At 41.1% G+C, this 19,901-nt stretch overlaps 1 protein-coding gene across 1 annotated transcript in view; it reads right to left on the reverse strand.

The window, feature by feature from the left end:
* Window positions 1-2,528: 2,528 nt before the first annotated feature.
* CRACD (capping protein inhibiting regulator of actin dynamics) overlaps window positions 2,529-19,901 on the reverse strand; it is a 53,977-nt gene continuing 36,604 nt past the window's right edge. Inside the window, exons 5-11 of the mRNA XM_065737009.1 lie at window positions 15,104-15,268; window positions 13,490-13,555; window positions 12,053-12,235; window positions 7,430-10,583; window positions 5,711-5,901; window positions 4,545-4,710; window positions 2,529-2,917 (exon numbers count right to left, since the gene is read on the reverse strand). Of these exons, the coding sequence (XP_065593081.1) occupies window positions 2,757-2,917; window positions 4,545-4,710; window positions 5,711-5,901; window positions 7,430-10,583; window positions 12,053-12,235; window positions 13,490-13,555; window positions 15,104-15,268 (4,086 nt within the window). The 3' untranslated portion in view covers window positions 2,529-2,756. The remainder of the gene's footprint in view (window positions 2,918-4,544; window positions 4,711-5,710; window positions 5,902-7,429; window positions 10,584-12,052; window positions 12,236-13,489; window positions 13,556-15,103; window positions 15,269-19,901) is intronic.

Here is a 19,901-nt window from a genome sequence, read left to right on the forward strand (position 1 = left end):
TGTTTTAAAGTCAGTAGTAATGATTTGGGTTTTTTTTATTTTTTTTAAACAGATTTCCAACACTTTATCAGAAATGGCTGCAACAAAGCTAAAGCAAAGTAACACTTCACTTCATTGGTATTTAGTGCAAATTCTTGTTAATTAATCATGAAATGTCATTGTACATATACACTTTAGAAATGTTTCCACCAAGTTCTGTACATAATACAGATTCCCTTATTACACTAGATACCTTTATGGTTGAAAAAACAATCTGGTTGGAAGCTTTAGCTTAAGACCGTGATTAACGAAAGCTCTGTTCTGTGTTCTGTAAGTGTACTGTATTGGAAAATTGCATCATTCTGTCATGCACAATAGCACCTCATGATGCTGTGCTTTCTGGAATACTTTAATCCTGATTTTTACTTTACCTTGTCTGTATTTCTGCCTGTATCCCTATTCCAAGGAATAATTCTGAAGTCAGATTTCAGGCAGTTTAGTTCTTGTAACTACAAATACATATTGCAGGCTTACAAATTCACAAGGAGAATAGAATTAAGACGTACTAATTCATGGTGCTAGCAGAGCAGAAATCATTATGGATCAAATTCTTTCCTCAGAAGAGCTTGCAGAGATTTTACCAAGTTAACAGTAAGTATTTTTTTCCAAGTATTTAAGCATTGCCTCATCTCTGTATAAAACATTCTAAATACTTACATTAAGGGAACAAAAGTTACTTTACAGGTTCACATTTTAAATATGAAACTGAGCAAAAGTGATGGCTTAAGAGGCTCAAGAAAGCCATCTTGGTGCCGTTCTAATCATCTCTTACCTACTGTGTCCTTTGTGTTTGTGCTGTTGTAACCATGGTAGCAAACCTTTGCTTTCTGATTGAAAATAGGGTATTCAGTAATGATTTTACTGACAAGACCTTTTTGATTCTTGGAATGGGAGTTCATGGCAGATTTCATTTTGTTGTTTTCTGCATAATGTAAAGTGCAACTGCTCATGCTGCATACAGCAGTTTGGTTAAAGTAAAGTATTTCCATAAAATGCATGTGGTTTCATTCTATAACGATGCAACTTCTTTCCATCAGAATTATCACCCTTTATCATGTTTTGGGCTTAAAGTGCCTTTGAGCCTTACCACTACTAGAAGATCAGCAAATTTGTTAAATCCTGCCTTGTGGAACCTTGTTGGGCACATTACAGACTTGTTAACTACGGTGACTTTTCAAAATATAGACGTAGCTATTTCTGTGGGATGTTAAGGATAATAAATTCTTTATTATTTAATGAGCTTTATCCTTTTTTGCAAGAGAGAGGGAGTGAACACCACTGTTTTAGGAACAGAGAAGTAATAAAGTATCTGCCGCAGTGGGTGAGTTGTGGGCTGTAAGTCAGCACTCACTGAAGGAGGGTAAGTAATCTCTTGTGAAGTGTGCTGTCTGTGTTGGTCAAAGTACAGAAGTTTACATGAAGTACCCAGAGTTGCATGTGAAGTAAGACCAGGAGGCATGCAGAGCTGAAACTCTAGAGCTGCTCACTGACCTAGCTTTCAGGTTTCAGTTAACTCCAGTTATGCAGTCTTACTCCTGTGGGAACTTCCTGACACCAACTCTGTAGGTAGAGGAGCACAGCAATGGTTTTACTTACTTTAGTCCCGATTGCATGATTTGAAGTTTTAATCTGCAGCTGCCATCTTCTGCCTCTTAAGTTGGCTAAGCGACAGCAATGCACTCAAACAACCACAGTAAGCACTGGCTCCCTGGCTTACGGAATCACCAGCTTGGAAACAACCTTCAAGACCGCCAAGTCCAATCATCAGTGTGACCCACCAAGGCCCATCCCCAAGCCTTGTCACTTGCTGCCGTGTCCACACATCTCTTAAATGGCCCCAGCAATGGCAGCTCCACCGCTTCCCAGGACAGCCCGTTCTGTGACAAAATTCTTCCTAAAATCCAAGGTAAGGCCTCCTTGGTGCAGCTTGAGACTGCTCTGTCACGTGCTACCATTCGTCACCTGAGAAGAGAGAGTGACATTCCTTGCTGCCACCTCCTTTCAGGTAGTTGCAGAGTAGAGGCTCCTTTCTGAAAACTTGCTGGCTTCGGTTTAACTAGTAATTTTTTGTGAAGTTGGATCAATTCTTTCCTTCTTAGGACTAAGGGAATGTTAACGTCACACAATAATCCTATGAGGAAAAAAACATTACCTCAGCATTTGAACGGTACCACCTTATTTATCATTTGCAGGTGGAAAGAAGTCTGCCACCATTCTTCATTAGGTAAGACACTTTTAAATAGCAGGTAGAACTACTGACAGTTCATACAGTTTAACACTGAAGAAAATTTAGAAGTAAGACGAGGGAACATGCATCTTGCATTAATTTTCAGCAGTGGACTGTTGAAAAACTTTTCTGAGATTTCCACCTAACTGCAGAGATCTAAAATTCCAGAACCAAATTCAAGAGGATTTGAGGAGCTCCTGAAGTTCTGCCCCTTGTTACGATGCTGGCTAAAATTGACATCCAGTATCTGAGCATTCTTGAATTTTTGAGAGACACTGGCTCTGAAATTTGTTGCAACCTCACTTAGCTACTTGTCAAAGCAATGGAATATGTGACTTGAATAGGCCTTACAGTGAGCTAGAGCAGAATGGTAATCGGTTCAGTTTCCAGTCCTCCAATACATGCAATTTCAGTTTTGTCACGTGTTTAAAAGCTGAATAAATAAAAAGAAAGCAGTTAATAGGCAGCAATCGAGATGTCGCTTAACAGTTTACTTGATGATCTGTGGACAGTCACTCCAGGCCTTTGCTTTCCTCTTGGCTAGTGCAAGCCAGGCCGGTTCTGTTGACACAGGGTTAGCTTCAGGTGTGGAGAACCTCTTGGCCACCTCTTTTGTCAGTGGCACTGGTGGAACAGAATCTGAAATTTCCACTGTGGGGAGGAGGACACAAAACAAGTTTTAGTTGTGAACCCTGTACTTTATTGGAAGATTTCAGAGATTTCATTTCTATGGCGTTCTCATTTAACACAATACTTATTTCCAACCCTGTTTGTTAAATCTCACTTATTTGCATAATGATCAGATAAGGAGGAGCAGAATTTCCTTTTTCAGAAGCTTTGTTAAATGTTCTTACTCAGTCCAAGCTACTTTTAGATGCATTCTCATGTTTTGAATACTTTTAAAACTTTTAATTACAGAAATTACAAAAATCATATTTTTTAGTATAATTTAAATGATGCATTATTACCTGTAAGTAGTAAACAAACAGCAGCAGCAGCCACTGCTGTCAGCAGACACTTTGAAAAGACAATAATTTTAAAGGTTATAGTAATTTATGCTCTTTTAAAGGCTGTACTCTTAGCAGTGCCTGCTGCAGAAGACTGAAGTGCAAATCTGAAGTGTATCACATTTTTCAATTATTTTTTAAAAGCCATTAGAGGAGAATTCAGCAAACCTATTTGAAATAATTTCCAGCCTGGTCTTCTGCTTACACTGCTCTACTAACTAGGAAACACCAGTTAATGTGTCATCATTCATAGTGAAGAAATACTGGCCTCTGTTATATTTGTGACATTGACAGTGGCTGCCTGACTCCAACTGTAGACAGCGATCACATGGATCTCCAGTCACCATTTCCTTTACAGCCAACACACTTCTAGGCTTTCCCTTCAAGACAATTCAAAATCTGATTCCTCCTGAATTTCCTCCTGAAATTCAGCTGATATCTGTATTTACTTTAAAAGAAGCCCACATTATTTACAGCGTAGCTTATAAAAAGGTTTAATCTTTACCTATCTTTGGCCTAGAACTCTCATTAGAACAGTTACAACAAAATACCATGACCTTTGGGAAGTATCTGTTTTACTGTTCCTGCCTTTGAAATATACAATTGTTTCAGTTTATCTAAGTGACAAGTGAAGGATTAAGTTCTGGTTCCAGCTGTCCAAGCCAGGTACTTGACTGAGAGAGGAAAAACCCTAAATTCAAAATGACAGGGTACACTCAATTTAATGTAATCAATGTTTGTATTTTTGAATTAAATGAGTGCTCATTCCATGTATGCCTGGGAGTTTTTCTCCTTTTCAGCTGGGGAGGCATGGGAACACGACATGCCTTATTTGCCACACAGAGGCATTTTGTAGTGTTCAGCACCACTTGCACTCGGAGCCAGCCTTCAATCTAAAGGCAAAATAATACTGCAGTTGTAACTTACTTGATTTGCTGTTCCCTGAAGTTCACCATTTTTGTTCCAGAAATACTTGCTGCATATGGCTTGGGGAAAAAGCCTAATTTCTTGGGGATTTTTTTGTTTGTTTGTTTTTGTTTTGTTTTTAATTATTATTATTTTTCAAGTTGATCTGAAACAATTCTGAACAACCTGAATAACCCGGAGAACCTAGTTAAAATGATGATGATGCTGCAGCAAGTTGTGCTGAACACAAATGCATTTGTAATTCTAGGGGTAGTGGGAGAGAGAAATTAAGTCATTCTCAAAAACATGCAGTGCCCCTTCTAAAACCATATATTCCCAGAGTGAAGAGGAGTCTCTCACTGTACCTGTCACAGAAGTTGGAAGGGTGTTGGACTTCTTCAGCTGCTCCCTTCGCTCTAGTCTTGACACAGCCGTCTCAATTTTCTTCTCCCCTTCCTGAGGTGTGGATTTCTGCAGTGTGCTCGTTTTGCTGCTGCTGCTTTTATTATCTGATTGATTACTTAGAGCAGCCTAGGAAGAGGAAAAGTAGGAAATGAGAAGCAGTCTGTCATGAGGCAGCCACAAGTAAGAGGTGTCTTTCATTCACTGCTTGTCCATTCCTCTGCCTTTCTTTCAGGCAAAGAATACTGATACTTCTAAAAGTAATGGTTATTAAAGCTTGTAAAAGAAAGCAGCAGAAAGAATTTTTTTTCCTTTTGTCACTTCAGTCAAAATATTGAACAGTTTGAACCACCCTACCTGTTATACAGCACAGAGGAACAGGGTGACTTCACACCCACTGCTGTTTTCTTCCACCAGTTATATTTGTCTCTGACTATGGATCTGTCTGTGAGAAGTGTAGATCTCATAACAGACATTAAAAAAGACTGCCATCCACACAGCTTCCCTTTCTCCATCCATGGCGTCTAGATACAGCACTGCTGCTTGCATAGTCTCTTAAGCACTGGAAAGTTTCATATGACAGTTCATATCACAGAATTGTGGGGTTGGAAGGGACCTGTAGAGATGATTGAGTCCAACCCCCTGCCAAAGCCGCTCCCTAGCCCAGGTTGCACAGGTAGGCATCCAGGTGGGTCTTGAATGTCTCCAGAGAAGGAGACTCCATCACCTGCACTGTGAAGAAGGGTGCATTTCTTTCACTCATTCATACTGTATCAAAGTATTATGATAGAATTCCAACATTAACGTTCACCCAAAAAAGAGTATTGCAGTACTCAACCTCTGAAGGAAACATGTTCCATACCTTTTTTCTGCTGTGCTAGCTGCACAGCGGGCATGCTTATGATTACCATTAACTCCCCTGATACTAGAGCATCAGAGTTTATACAAAGATTGTCACGATGTTACACATTACTTTCTACTGGAGATTTGCAGAACTCCAGACCTTAAGGCTGCTTTCTGCCCACTTAGTTATGCAGTCTTACAAACCAGCCGCATGCACAAATACTTGATGTAAAAATGACTAGCCAATTCTTTTAATGACATTATCACTATTTTTAAAGATACTTACATTTTCTTTAGCCAGCTTCTCTGCTTGCTTTGCCTCTCTGGCTTGTCTCCTCTCTTCCCTAGTAGCTTGCTGCTCACGGAATCCCTTCTGCTTTTGCAGTGCTAATGTAATCCACAGCGGTTGTGAAGCTTCAACCTTTTCCATCAATTTAGAGCCATCTAAAGAGTGTCTGCTCTGGAGGACTGGCTTTTCTGTAAGAAAACATGAAAATAACTGGTTAAGTAACAGACACCAATTGCCTCAAGTAACCAGAACAACTTAGCCACCTTGTGAAACTCGGAGGCTAAGCTCATGGACTTCTCTGCCACTCACAGACCGTCAGGAACTGTGAGCCAGATTCTGAAGGAGTTTTTCATGCCTCAAGAATAAGAGCTAATTCAGCGCTCTCATAATTCAGCCAAATTGAAAGTTCGGTACTCACTCTGATAAATGCTACCTCGTAATATATATATATATTTTTTAATGGCTATTTGAGCATCAGTTGATTTCTCATTCAGTGTGGTGATTCAAGAGCAATGAAAGGTGGATGTAACCTTTCCTTCTGCAGCAAAAGAGCTTTCTGGATTTTCCAAAGCTATCTTGAACCTCCACTAAACTGGGACAGAGACAGCAAAACCTGAATTACTCCTTTCATGCTCTTGTTGCCTTTGGCTATTCCCAGAAACAAATCAGGCTTTATTTAAGCAATTACTTGAAAAGCTTCATTGAAACTAGCAGCCAAAACACCTGATCCCACATAACTACCTTTAAACATCCTTACTGGTGTTTGCAAAAAGCATTTGAGGCTAAAAGCATCTCTGCCAACAAGCATCTCGTACAAAATCAGGTCTTGTAGTCAGTACAGAGCTCTGTGTGGCACTGAAGGGGCCCTGTGAGCAGCACTGTGGGTACAAAGGTTCTCCTGCAGAGCACAGGAACATTCAAAGGACCCAGGTCCTGCTCTCCCACAGTGCAGCTGTGCCTCCAAATAGTTTCCAAAGTCCTCATTTAAAAATGAAAAAGTGTTATCTGTGTTCGCAGTAACAGTACACAGCAGTTTGCTGAGACACAGCTTTAGAAGTCTTGATGCTTACAAAAGTCAAGAATGGGTTAAAAAAGGGATTTCCCAAATAACTGTAGAATTCTTGGCCTCACACTGACAAGGTACTATTTCCATTTATACTGAGTGCTATTTCCAGACCCAGGGCTTTCAGCATTCCTCTGAAGAGCCACCATGGCTGCTGTACTTCCACTGCTGAGGAGTGCTGCTGAAGCACAGCCTTGTGCTGTGCTGTAGGTTTGTAGACAATTTGCCCAGGACAGGTACTGCAAGGGCAGCTAGATCTTATTTCCTTCTTAAGCTAGACACTATTCTCCCCAAAAACAGATACAATATGATGCATATTGTAAAAGTGACCATCTCTGCTCTGATGGCACCATTGCACACAGAGCACAAGTCCATATTTCCCTAACTAGATAACATCTCTAGCAAGAAAAACACACACTTCTGTCACCACCTCCACTTTCTGAAGCAGGACATGCTGGGCGCACCGAGTTTGTGTGTGTCCGAATTAAGCTGTGGAGATGGGAAGTCTCATTCATTCTGACAGCCCTATGCAAAGCAGTGGCACTCCACACATAATACGTCAGGTAAAAATTATAGCTTAAGACCAGATTTCTTCTGATGATCTCATTCTGGAAGTGCAGACAATTGCTAAATGACTTTCTAAAAGTACATACCTTTCTTCAATGGCTCGGGCTTTTTGTCATTTTTTTCTCTCCAGGGAATACTTAGAGATGGGAAAAATGACTTCTTTTCTCTGATTTCTTCCTCTTCATTTTTGCTGTCGTTCAGTGCTACAGGAGGCACTGCTCTGTCATCTTTTCTCCAACTACCTTCCGATTCAGCCTTAACAAACCTCCGCCCTGGTGTGTCAGCCAGGTTTGATCGGTTCATTTTGGAGAGAGGAGATGATGGAGGTGTCTGGCTGGCAGGCTTTGGAGCTAAAGCGGGTTTCTGTGGGACCAGCGATTTGCATGCTGGTTTCTCATGAGGAGGTAAAGCACCCTGGCTGGTGGCTGGCAGTGGTGTGCCCGCTGGTTGTGAAATCTCCAATACAGTAACTGAAGAATCTTTTGAGTCTTTTAAATTCCCGTGGACATTCCTCTTCCCCGTGCCAGGGGATGTACTCTCTTGTGGAGCAAAAACAGCAGATTCCTTTTCCCCTTCTGTGGTGAGTAGTGGGTCAGGCACACCATCAAAACTATCTCCCGCACTGTATCTTTTCTTTTTCCTCTGCTCCGCCTGTTGATCATAGTGGAAACGTAAAGAATAGTTTGTCCTCCGTAACTTGATCCCAAAAGGAGAAACATTTTCTTCTCCATTTGGAGCTGGTTTATCTGGCTTTTTTGTGCTGTTATTCTGCTGATTTTCCAGAGCACCTGGAAGCTCTGAGTGAGGTAATTCTTTACCTGGAGAATGAGGGAAACTCGGAACGAGGAAAGACGGAAGATCTTTTGCAAATTTACAACCTTCCGTGTTGTCTGTAATTTCACCGTGGGTTTCTGTTTTCTCTTTAGCTACTTCAGATAAGCTACCCTTAAAAGTGGATACCACATCCTCATTTGACTCAGCGGATGAACCCGTGTTTCTTCCCACAGCCACTTTTTCATGGCCTTTTGCTGCACTTATATTCTCAGCGCCTGAATTGGTTTTGGAAGCTTCTGAAAATTTCTGCCATGCTGGCGTTATCGAGAACTTTGCATTTGCAGACAGGGTTTTCCTCAGGTTACCATGGGGAGAACCTCGTCCTCGGGGCGTCCAGTCATCACTGTGCCTGCAGACACTTACTCTGTCTTTCTCATTGTATTTGCCATTTTCTTTATTCTTTAAGATTCTAGAACGGATAGAGGCCCACTCAGCTAACGTGGCTTGGTCCAATGTCTCTTGTGTGTATTTCATTTTACTGTTGCTGGGTTTGGGACCTGGAGATTTTTTCTGGGCCTTCTCTGGTGAAGGAATATCTACAGTTTTTTTCTCTTCTGTTAAGCCAAGCAACGATTTACAAGCAGTGTCCTTAATCTGGTTCAAGTTAACTGCTGTGCCACACAGCTGTGCTCCAGTAACCAGAATAGCTGTATGGGGAACACACACAGATGAAGGGAGCGTGTGAGAGCCCTTGCTGGAGCCATGCATCCTGCTATCTTTGACGGATGGAGAAGAGAGTCCAGCTCCTTTGGCAGGCATGACTGGACTCAGATTTACTTTCTGAAATATGATCTGTTTATCTCCAGAAGACACCTGAAATGTGAAGGATCTGGATGCAGTCTGTCGTTCATCTACCTCTTGCCACCTCAGTTCTTCCCCTATTCGCTTTTGCTCTTGAGCGTCAACTTCTCTCTTCAGTTTCTGGGCTAAGATTTCTTCTGCTGTTTTATTCCCTTTTTCTGGCTGTTTGACTTTTTGGGGTCTTGACTTTTCCTGGAGCTTGTCATCTGCTGGATTCCTGTCAGCCTCTCCAGAACACATCTGATTCTTATCCTGCTCCAAGGATTTTTCTTGTTGATTAAGATTTTGTCCTTCTGTGTCTATTTCCTGCTCTTCCAGCTTGTTCCACTCTTGTTCCTTTTGCTGCTTCAGTTCATCTTGCTGCACAATGTCTGTACTTTCCAAGTGCATTTGTTTTGTGAGCTTGTGTTTTCTCGGCTCCTCCCGTTTCTGTTTCTTCTCCAGTAGCTGCTGAGGTTGCTCTTCCTCTATCTTTTCTCTCTCCTTTAAATGCTGTTTTTCATCCTCCTCTTTCTTCTGTTGGTTGAGGCCCTCAGCTTCTTTCTCCTGCTTCAGTTTTATTTCAGCTTCTGCAACCTCCTTCTCTTCTAGCTGTCGTCTCTGTTTTTCTTCCTTACTTTGTTCCACTAGTTCTTTCTGTTCCTCCAGCTGGTTTCTTTCCCTTTCCTCCTGACACCATTTCTCAGTCTCATGTTGCTTCAGTTCTTCCAGCTCTAGCCTCTTCTGCTCCTCCAGCTCTTTTCTCTGTTGCTCCTCCAGTTCCTTGTGCCTCTGTTCTTCCAGTTCCTGGTGTTTCTGTTCCTCTAGCTCTTGTCTCTTCTGCTCCTCCAGTTCCCACTGCTTCTGTTCCTCCAGCTTCTGTTTCTGTTGTTCCTGTTCCCAGCATTTCTGCTCCTCCAGCTCTCGTCTTCGTTGCTCCTCCTGTTCCCAGTGCTTCTGCTTTTCCAGCTCTTGTCGGTGCTCCTGATACTTCTGTTCCTCCATCTCCTGTCTCTGCTGTTTGTCCCATGTCCAGTGCTTTTGTTCTTCCAGCTCCTGTCTCTGTTGTTTTTCCCATTCCTGGTGCTTCTGTTCCTCCAGTTCCTGATTCTGTTGCTCATCCTGTTCCTCACACTTCTGCTGCTCCAGTTCCCGTCTCTGTTGCTCCTCCAACTCCTTCTGTCTCTGCTCTTCCAGCTCCTGGCACGTCTGGTCCTCCAGCTCTTGCCTCTTCTCTGCCTTCAGCAATCTTTGCTCCTCTTCCTGGCTTTGCAATTCAATTTTCAAGGGTCTCTCTCCTTCCAGGAGATACTGACTACTCTCTTTTTCACTGTCCTTTCTCTCTTGCTCTTTTTGCATCTGCTCCTCCAGCTCTTGGCACCTTTCTTCGTCCAGTTCTCTTTGTTCTTCCATTTCTACAATCTGCCTTATCTTTTCAGCTTCAAGGATCCCCCAGTGATCTTCAATTCTTTTCTCCTCTGCCAGCTGAAGCTGCTTTGGCTCATCTCTGTTCTGGATTATCTTGTCTGCCATGACATGTCTATTAAAACCTGGGTATCTGTCTACAAACAGCTCAGTTTCTAGATCTTCTGGCTCAAATTCTGTTATCGTTAAGCTCTGTGATCCCTAAAATAGAGAGACAAGTATAGAGTTACTTAATATTGCCTACTGGCTTGTTATTCTTTACAGTGAAAAAACTATAGCTTGCAAATGCAAGATAATGTCTTTTCTTTAAAGACAATGACTCAGACCTGGAACCAACACAGGTAATCTCAATTTATAGTTAATTTCTTCACAAATACTGTGCCTCTCACCTATACAGGCGATAGCCTTTGTAAGAAAGAAAACATCCCAACAGTGCTAACAGTCCAACGTTAAATTAACAGTTGCTATTAGGAGTACCTGAGTTAATCCAGGCTGAGATCTGCCATTTCAGAAGGCTGAGGAATACAGCAAAGTTCCATACCCTGTTCTATTAGATCTGTGTTCCTAAAGCTTGAAATAATAAGAACCTGCCTCGGGGCATTTGTTTTGCCAGCTCTTTCGTGGCAAATCTACCTGTGATCATAAAGGAGCTCTGCAATGCTAATCAGGGAAGAACAGTGCTCAGGGAAGCAGAATTTGGTTGCTTTTCTCAAAGCCTGGCCACAGTGAACTGAGTGGCTGATTCTAAGGGCTGCCTAGCAATGCTGTACTGTTGTAAGGCACATGCCAACTGCTGCCTGGTGCCACACATTTGCCCCCGAGTGCTGACAGGTAGGTGCAGTACCTGCAATAAACAGAAGGCAGATCTTTTTCACAGCTTACTTCTTTGTAACAAAGATGAGCTGCACCTGAACAGCGCTGCCCAGCACTTGCCATGAGGAAAACGGCTGGGTTAATGCCCTGCCCAGCTCCCATCGGTACAGACATTATTTGGCTCCAGTTTACCAAAAACATAAACTAAATGCTTAAATTTAATTTCTTCATTGTAAGAGTGGATAGATAAGAAGGGTCAGCAGCTTCTCCCATAAGTTGTATTAGTTGAATAGTCCCATTTACAAATGCTGAGACGTCAGGATGAAAACCTGACATAACTTGATAACTCCCTTTCAAAGCTGTAGAAAGAGCTGCATTACTCATGTCTTTTTCTTTCCTGTAAGACAATGATGGCAGCACTGTCAGAACCTGCACCATTTTTTCCAAAAGCTTCAGACCATTATGTCCTAATGTTTATTATTTATTTTAACTAGACTAGCCACAATCAGAAAGTTAACTCTTGAGTCTAGAATCCTAAAAGAAGTACCTCAGATTTAAACAGCTTTTGTTTCAGCCAGCAATATTAAAACCTTGTTGCATCTTATTCTCCAGGTATGGTTTCATCTTTAGGTCTTTATCGTGATTTCCAAACAAAATGAAATAATCACCTATTTTGTTTTGGCCTGAAGACACACTATATGTCCAAGAAGCTTTCAATAGCTATCTCTAATGACATTAATTACATCTTAAGGCAGTCCTCCTTCTACTGCTACTCAAGGCAAACTCACTTATTGCTATTTTGTACTCAGCTTCAAACGCAACCTCCTCCTCTTGTTATTTCACCGAAGGTTCAATACCTTTGTTAATCTCTTGTGCTTCCTGGACATTCTCTGCTTTTTTGGCTTTACAGACAGCTTGTGTTTAGCTGCACTGTTGTCTAGACGAGCAACGGCCTGGGGAACTGCATCCAGATTGATAGTTTCAATTGTGCCAGAACAGGAAAACTGTCTCTTTGGCCGGGATGACTTGACTGGAGTTACCTGTTTGTGATACAAACACGAGAAGCCTCCATTAAGCTGCTTGCTTCATTTAAACAACATCAAAACAAACAAACCACAAAACTTTAATTTTTATTTCAAAGGAACTATTAGCTTATAACTAGCAATTTGTTATCTAAAACCCTATTTTTCCATTACAGAAGTTATAAACTTTGTACGGCTTTAAACATTTTCCTGTTTCCAGAACCACACAAATTTTCATATTTTTCACTAAAAAAAAATTACTTAGAATATTCTAACTAATGTTTTTCACAAAAAAAAAGGTCAGCTCTGCTCATAAGCTGCTGGGAATGACGAAGGTGAAGGCAGAGTTTTCAGCAGCATCCCTAAGGACATTTTAAAGTTTGCTTATTGAAAAACGTGCATCTTTAAACAAATGAGATGATACACTTTAGGAAGAGTAAATCAGAATGATTTGTCTAAGCATTATGATAGAGCAGCTACAGAGCCGTACTGTCTGTGTGGGAGATGACTGTGGGTCTCAGACAGTGCCTCCAGACAAGCTTCCCTCCACAGCCATGTGGAGATGTCCAAGGTAGCACCAAGCAACAACAAAAAATGAAGTATGGGAATGCTGGCTTTGGTGCTTTTCCTGTTGCACTTCAAACGTTTTGGTTCAGAAGCTACAAATACAAGCGAAGTGATTAAATGAGACAAGGGGCCTGAGTACAGGGGAACTGGATACCTAGACATGTAAGGGTGAGCCTGGAATCACAGTCTCTCATCAAACACTGTGCTATCATCCTGCGATCTGCGTTTGGCACAACCCCAGTGGAAAAAGAAGACAGAAAAAAAGAAGGGAGAAAACATTTTCTCTAAGGAAACAAAGTCATTCACACTGTTTTCAAGGCAGCCCGGCAGTTTTCTGAGGTTAAACATATGCTAATTAGGGAAGAAATTACTTAAAGCTGATGGAACACTTTACATACACTTATTGAATTACACGTAGACATAACAGAGTAGTAAAAGTACTTAGAAAAATGATGGCTCTGTGACTAATACATCAAAAGCAGGAATGCTGTAGGACCAGCAGAGACTGAGTTCTGCTGTTCCTGCAATCACCTCTCACTACAGAAACAGATTTCACAATCTTAGTAATTGCTTATTTACTATCCCCAAAACCACGCAATGTTCACAAGATCTTGGATGATGATCACAAAAACAAAGAAATGCATATTAAAGCAAAAACCAACTTCTGATAGCTTAAACTGGAAAGTAACTCAAAAGTTTTGTTACCTTTTCTTCCACTTGTCCTGTTCCAGGCAAATTCATTGTTCTCAACAGATCTGGAGTGTCAGCTGACTAGAAAACAACATTAGCGCAGCTGGATATTAAAACGTACAGAATCTAATAAATGTGGCTCAAAGAACTTGTAAAATCACACAGTTATAGTAGGCTTGGTTTTCTTCAGTCTTACCTCCTGTCACTGCAGGACTGCTGGATAAAGAATTCTTGTTTTTAAATACTATCATTTTCTCACTGCTCCTTCAGTCACTACTGTCAACAAGAGGGAATTGCTGCTACTGGACGCTACAGAAGGAGGAACATGCTTCCTTCATGAGATTACTGGGTTCAAATGAAAGAGCACAACTTTGCAGGATTTCAGGCAGCTCTTATTTAACTGTATTTTCTCTTGATCTAGGCCCAGCAAAAACTAACAGCCCGTCTGTACCCAGCCAGGCATCTGCTCTGCTGCACAGAGCTGCAGCCCAAGAATTCTCAGCAACTCCTGTTTTTTGCAGGGTGACCTTAGTCTACTGCTGCTAGGGCTCCCTAACTACTGTCCTGCTTGAAGCCATCTCACAGAAAGGGATTTTAAGGCACAGCAGTTGAAGCAGCATTTGAAGCAGTTGAACTGCACATTGTTGCACAGCAGTTGAAATGCATCCAGAAATATGTTTTAATCATTATATCACAGTATTATTTCATCACTTAGTGAATATTTGGATCCCATGACACAAGGTGCACATGAAAACGTACATTTTTTTCTTTTGAACAGATTAATAGTACAAAGCAAAAAAAATATGGGTTAAATATAAGTCTTGCCGCTGATCCAATTTAGGAAAATCAGAAGTCACAAAGCCAGCATGAGAAGCTTGAAGCACTACGTGGTCCCAGCCACCAGCTCCCCCCAGACCCACACACAGAAGCACATGGAGCAGCTACAAGACCAACAGAAGAGACTGGAACAGAAACCAAGCAAGCTACCATGCAGAAGTCTCTTATAAAGCACGCAGCAAGCAGTGCTCAGCAGGAGAAAACAAAGTGCTGAGCACTCCAGCAACCTAGCACTGACTTGTTGGTATCTGCCTGTATACTTTGAACTGTGACCTCCTGGGAATGCAGATGTTCACTCCTTCTATGTTATGAAAGAGCTATGCAAAGCAGCATTAATTCTGTTTCCATAATATCTGAAAGAGAGGCCTGAACCTCTGTCTCCCTACTACAACTCCTGTGATTTTAGGGATTTAGTCTCCATACCTCTCTCGTTTTGCAATAATTTTCAGTTTTACCACAGATGCTGTGCACAACGTCCTATGCTGGGAAAACCATATTTCAAGACATATTCAGTCAGAGTTAAAAATCCAGTCTACTACCCCTGTGAGTAACACGTGCTTTGCTGGAGGTTCAGAGCAGACGCTCAGATTGGCAACACTATGGGACCTAACACAGGAAGCCAAGAGCACACACTTCTCACCAGCCCAAGAAGCATGAGCTGAGTGATCCCACCCACATACAGCAGCTGCTGAGCCTGGCTCTGCCTTGCTGGAGACATCTGTTATGCCCTGATGAACTTTACTGGTTTATCATCACTGTAAAGCCATGAAAACATCAATTTAAAGTGCTTACTTTATTACCACTCTCTGGGAGCACTGTGTCCTGCTGAGAGTCAATCTCCATGAGGCTACCGAGAAACACATCCTCTTCTACACTAGCATATGCCTCCCCCATCGTCCTCCCAGAAATTGTCATTTGTGGAGGCTGCCCAAATTTTATATTCTTGGCCAATTGTTGCTGAAAAACAAAAAGAGGGAGAAAAAAAAGAAAAAGAGTATGAGCAAAACAAGACAGATCTCCCAAATGAGCCCTTTCTCCACACGGAAGCAGCACAGAAATACTCCAGGGAAATTTCTGACTCCAGACAAAAATACCAACTTGAGGCTTATGTTGCTGCAGTATGGTGGCCCTTCCCTCTCTATTCCCCCCACAGAGTGACCAAGGGACAGGAACTCACTGCCTAAGTTGTGGTTTGGAGTGATCAGCTTCAGTTTTCATCAGGGCTGCAAATTGTCAATTTTGCAACCTTCCATCTATTTTCATCATCTATGTCCAAGATAAAGACTGTATACTATAAAGATGATTAATTACCAAGATAAATTACCATCACAAATAAATGATGAGATCATGTCCCAAATGTACCCCAAGAAATTAAAACTGCCCAGTATCTGGTTCCTGCATGGACCCAGATATTAGTTTCACTAAGAAATACAGAAGCTTAGGGTAGGTATCACACAGAACAAGAGTGTACCTCTTTCCCATGCCACAGAATCATGAACATGGCTCAGGTGAACAGCTGGCAAAGGAAGAAATCCTTTAATAGCACTGGGTAGACCTCTAAAAAGATTCAAGTCAGATCAGTCTTTCTTTCATTGTTGCTCAGTGGACAACATTCTTGCCCAAGTTTACCTACCCAACTGCAAAACGTTACCTAATAGTTTGATACAGGAATCTGGTAAAAATAGGTGCAGAGTTTCCACATAATCAAGTGATAAAATTAGAACAGTTTATGCCCATGTGAATTCTGACAGAAAATAATGAATTTCATCTAGTACAGCATGTTGAAACTACTCATAAAACTAAAGATTTGTGCATCTGTTTCCACAGTGAGAACATGAGGACACATACATCTGTTGCAAACTGTTTTGGTGGAAGGGAGGCCTGTTACTCTCTCCTGATCTTCTGATCAAGTTCTTGATCTAACACACGTGCAGCATACAGTGGGAGCTGTGTGTCAATGAAGCCACTGTGCTGAAGGGGATGAACTTGAACAGTTTTGGTCTTTTTTAATTGCCACTGAAGACTCAATGGAAAAACGTGTATGTGTATATATAAAGGTTTAAAATTATGTTTTCCTGATATTTCCAGGAAATAGGATAACCTCAGCATTTCTGGACTGTACACAGATGTTTAAATTACTTTGAAGTGTAAAGACTTTTTTGCTCAGACTTGCATGAGTTAGTTGGAAGGTAATAAAAAAATCTAACAGCCCTCACATTACTTACAGGACAAAAGTCTCTTTTTCTAATTATTTATGTACTTTTTTTTTTTAATACCTTAAATAAACATCATTAATAGTTTCCCAGTGGTCTATCGCTTTCAGTGCACACTCATCTACAAAACTGATGCTGAATACTACACATCTAAATCTCAAATAGCTTATTTTTACCACTAAGCAAATTTACTCTGATTGCTCTCACAAAACAACATAAAATCTGTTCTTTACTCTTTTCTGAAAATGTGCATGTACTCTTAACTAAACTGCAATTATTTTCTCACAAAATCATACAAATACATTCCATACCTGGTCAGTCATAAGAACCCAAAAACTGTACTGTCCCTGAATGAAAAGATAAAATCCACAGGATTTACTTGGAAGAACACAATCAGGTAGTGCAACCCAGAGACGGAGAGAGACATTTACTTAAGCTTCAAGAGCACTGAAAAGAGACCATATTCCCTGAAAAGAAGCATCTGCTTTGAATTTCTTAAACACTTCACTTAGGCAAATATTTCAGGACACAACTAAAAACCCTGCACTGACAGCACGTGGGCGACGGTTGCCTAAGGAGGATTATTTGCAATTCCAGTCCTTAGAAATTGCAGGCGTGACATTTTGCTGTTCCACTGTTGTGCAGTCACGCACAGGATGCCTAAATACCCTGTAGAAATATCCACAGATGAATACTGATCTCGGTTAAATGCACCTGGTCTCTTCTGGTTTGTGCAAAAAGGCTTTTAATTTAGAAGTCAGAAATTACCATCCTGCACTGAAGTCTCACAGTCAGCTAGAAACAGCTGAACATCTCCTGCCTGCACCTTCTGCTTCCAGTCTTACCAGCTCCAGTGCAGTTTCTTCATCCCTCAGTTTGCAGCCAGGTATCTTCCACAGACCTTACAAAACATCCTCAGTGACAGGTACCACACTTGACCATGAAACAACGGCCGACGGGCCCACAAATGGGAGCTTCTGAATTGGACCACTAAGCTGGGGCACAGGCTCCAGCTTCAGCTTACATCATGCTCACGTTTTCTGTGATTCAAGTGGTGTATAAGCGTATGTATTCATACCCAAAGCAGGTGGCTGTGAGCAAGGTGCCATTCAGCACGGGGCAAAGCTGCGCATGGGAATTCACAGCTGCCTCCACCTCATCTCTACAGGAACAGGAACTAAGTATGCTGGGGCTGCTCCCTACCCAGGAGATCTGTACCCCCATCTCTTCTTGCTCATCTGTGCCCACCAGCTGACTTCACTGGAAGGAGCTGCGGCCTTGGCCCTGTGACTTCGCTCTGCCATATTCAGGATCAAACCCTTACATGCTGCAAGGTGCGGGAGGTCCACCTCCAAGATGGCTGTGTACAGTACAATACTTAGCAAAGCACAGCCACGATCCCACTGCTTTTTTTTTTTTTTTAAGATATTCTGTACTGCAGTTGTAAAGCATGCATTTAGTTAATAAAGCCAAAGAAATATTGGGAACTTAGAAAAAAGTTCATACTTTTGCATCCATTTCATTTTTAAAATCTTCCACAGTAATGACGCAGACCCAGTTTTACTTCATGCAAAATGGTTTGTTAGAATGTGACACTACTAAACCAACATCCTTATACCAGCTTAACATTAACAGCTTCAAAAATGAAACTCTGAAGTGAAATTGCTCTGCATTACTTGGCACTTGTGGTGAATCAAAATGCCTCAACTTTCAAAGCATTCTTTGTGTTCGCATAGGAAATGCCACAGAACAAACCTTCCATATTAACCAGCAGTGAGCCCAGATGAACATCTGCATAGGCTGCTCATCTCCTCTTTCACTCAAATTTGCCTCTTCCCCTGGGTACGTGCCTGCCTGCATGTTGGATTCAGCCCCCTGAAACCACATCATTCTTATGGCTCTGTGTCTGGAGTGAATCCAAACTGGATCCACACAGCTACCTTCTCTGTTCAGTTTTATATCATTAAAATAGAGAGCGCTGTTCCAGCTGATTCTATTCAAACAATTTTCAGAAGAATTGCTGGTAATATTTTGCCTTCAAGTCAAATACCTATTTTTCATGCCTGTTTCCCCACTCATTAAAATAAATTATACTTTCTAGTTATATGTTATTGTGAAGTTACTAGTTCATCAATAATACATGTCCTAAGAACAGCCTTAACACTGAAATCCCACTTGGCCCTGCACAGTTTCTCATAATGATCAAAAAATCAAATGACTCAATAATGTATAAGAACAAGGTGAGCCCACACTATGAATACCATCACAAACGCTCCTAGGATTCGTGACATCTGAACATTATTGGAGTCAACAGCAATTTGAAACCTTTTATGAATGTTTAATTGCTTTTTGAGCTTTTATAAATAGAAAGAAGGAGGAGAGAATAAGGGGATGTGTCCCAGAAATGTTAGAATGATTTTGGAAAAGCAATAAATCCTGTTTATAAAGTAGAAATTGTCAAAAGAAAAAAAAAATAGGATGCACTGGCACTAGAAAATATCGACACTAAAGAAGTGATTTAAGAAAATATAAAGCTGGGCAATCATTTAGTGAAAACTTACTCCTAATTCTATAAAACGGAGAGCATCAAGTCAAAAGACAATAGCTCTGAGGTTTAACAGCTTTATAGCCTTGCCGAGGTTGGGACAATAGCAAATACAAAGAGCAATGGGGAACAGGTTGGAAGAATACACACGTTCAGTGCAGAGCAAGGGAAGCTGCTGGTTTGATCATTAGCTATGGTATGTTAATAACTGAAAGAAATGGGTACCAAAACTAATCAGTCTGACAACAACAACAAAAATATTTCTAGGACATTCATCAGCACAAAGCTAGTGAAATTTCAAATTAAAGTTTGGTTCCTTAGAATTTGACCAAGAAGCCTAAATGTCCAAAACGTGTTTTTATCATATTGAATCACTGTAATAAATGATGATTTACAGTGAATGGTTCATCTGTTTTAAGCCATATAGCAACATAAACAGAAAACATTTACAGAGAAATTCTTAGATGCAGTAAGCTCTAAGACATACCCAACCTTTAATATTTCTTGCAGCTTACTGCCACTGCCTGAGAGATGTCAGAGATATGTCCAGTGAAGACAGGAGGCAGAGAACAAACTGTCCTCCTGCCTGCAGGGGTAGAACATTGACACACCATGGTATTCTCACAGCAAAGGGGAGTCAGTAGAAGAGGTGCACCAAGACACTAACAATGAAAACAGGTTTCCATTTTACTTACTAAAGTTTTTTGTGGGTCTGAAACAAACCATCTTTTACTCTTTTGTTAACCTCTTCTGGCAAAGATCATCAGTAAAATCTACAATCGCAGCTGCAAAATAGGAGACTGATCTAACATACTCTCAAGAAAGGAGTCTC

This window comes from Cyrtonyx montezumae, unplaced genomic scaffold (assembly GCF_038088225.1).
Source record: "Cyrtonyx montezumae isolate F1298 unplaced genomic scaffold, pur_monq_1.0 scaffold_2, whole genome shotgun sequence".
Classification (NCBI taxonomy): domain Eukaryota; kingdom Metazoa; phylum Chordata; class Aves; order Galliformes; family Odontophoridae; genus Cyrtonyx; species Cyrtonyx montezumae.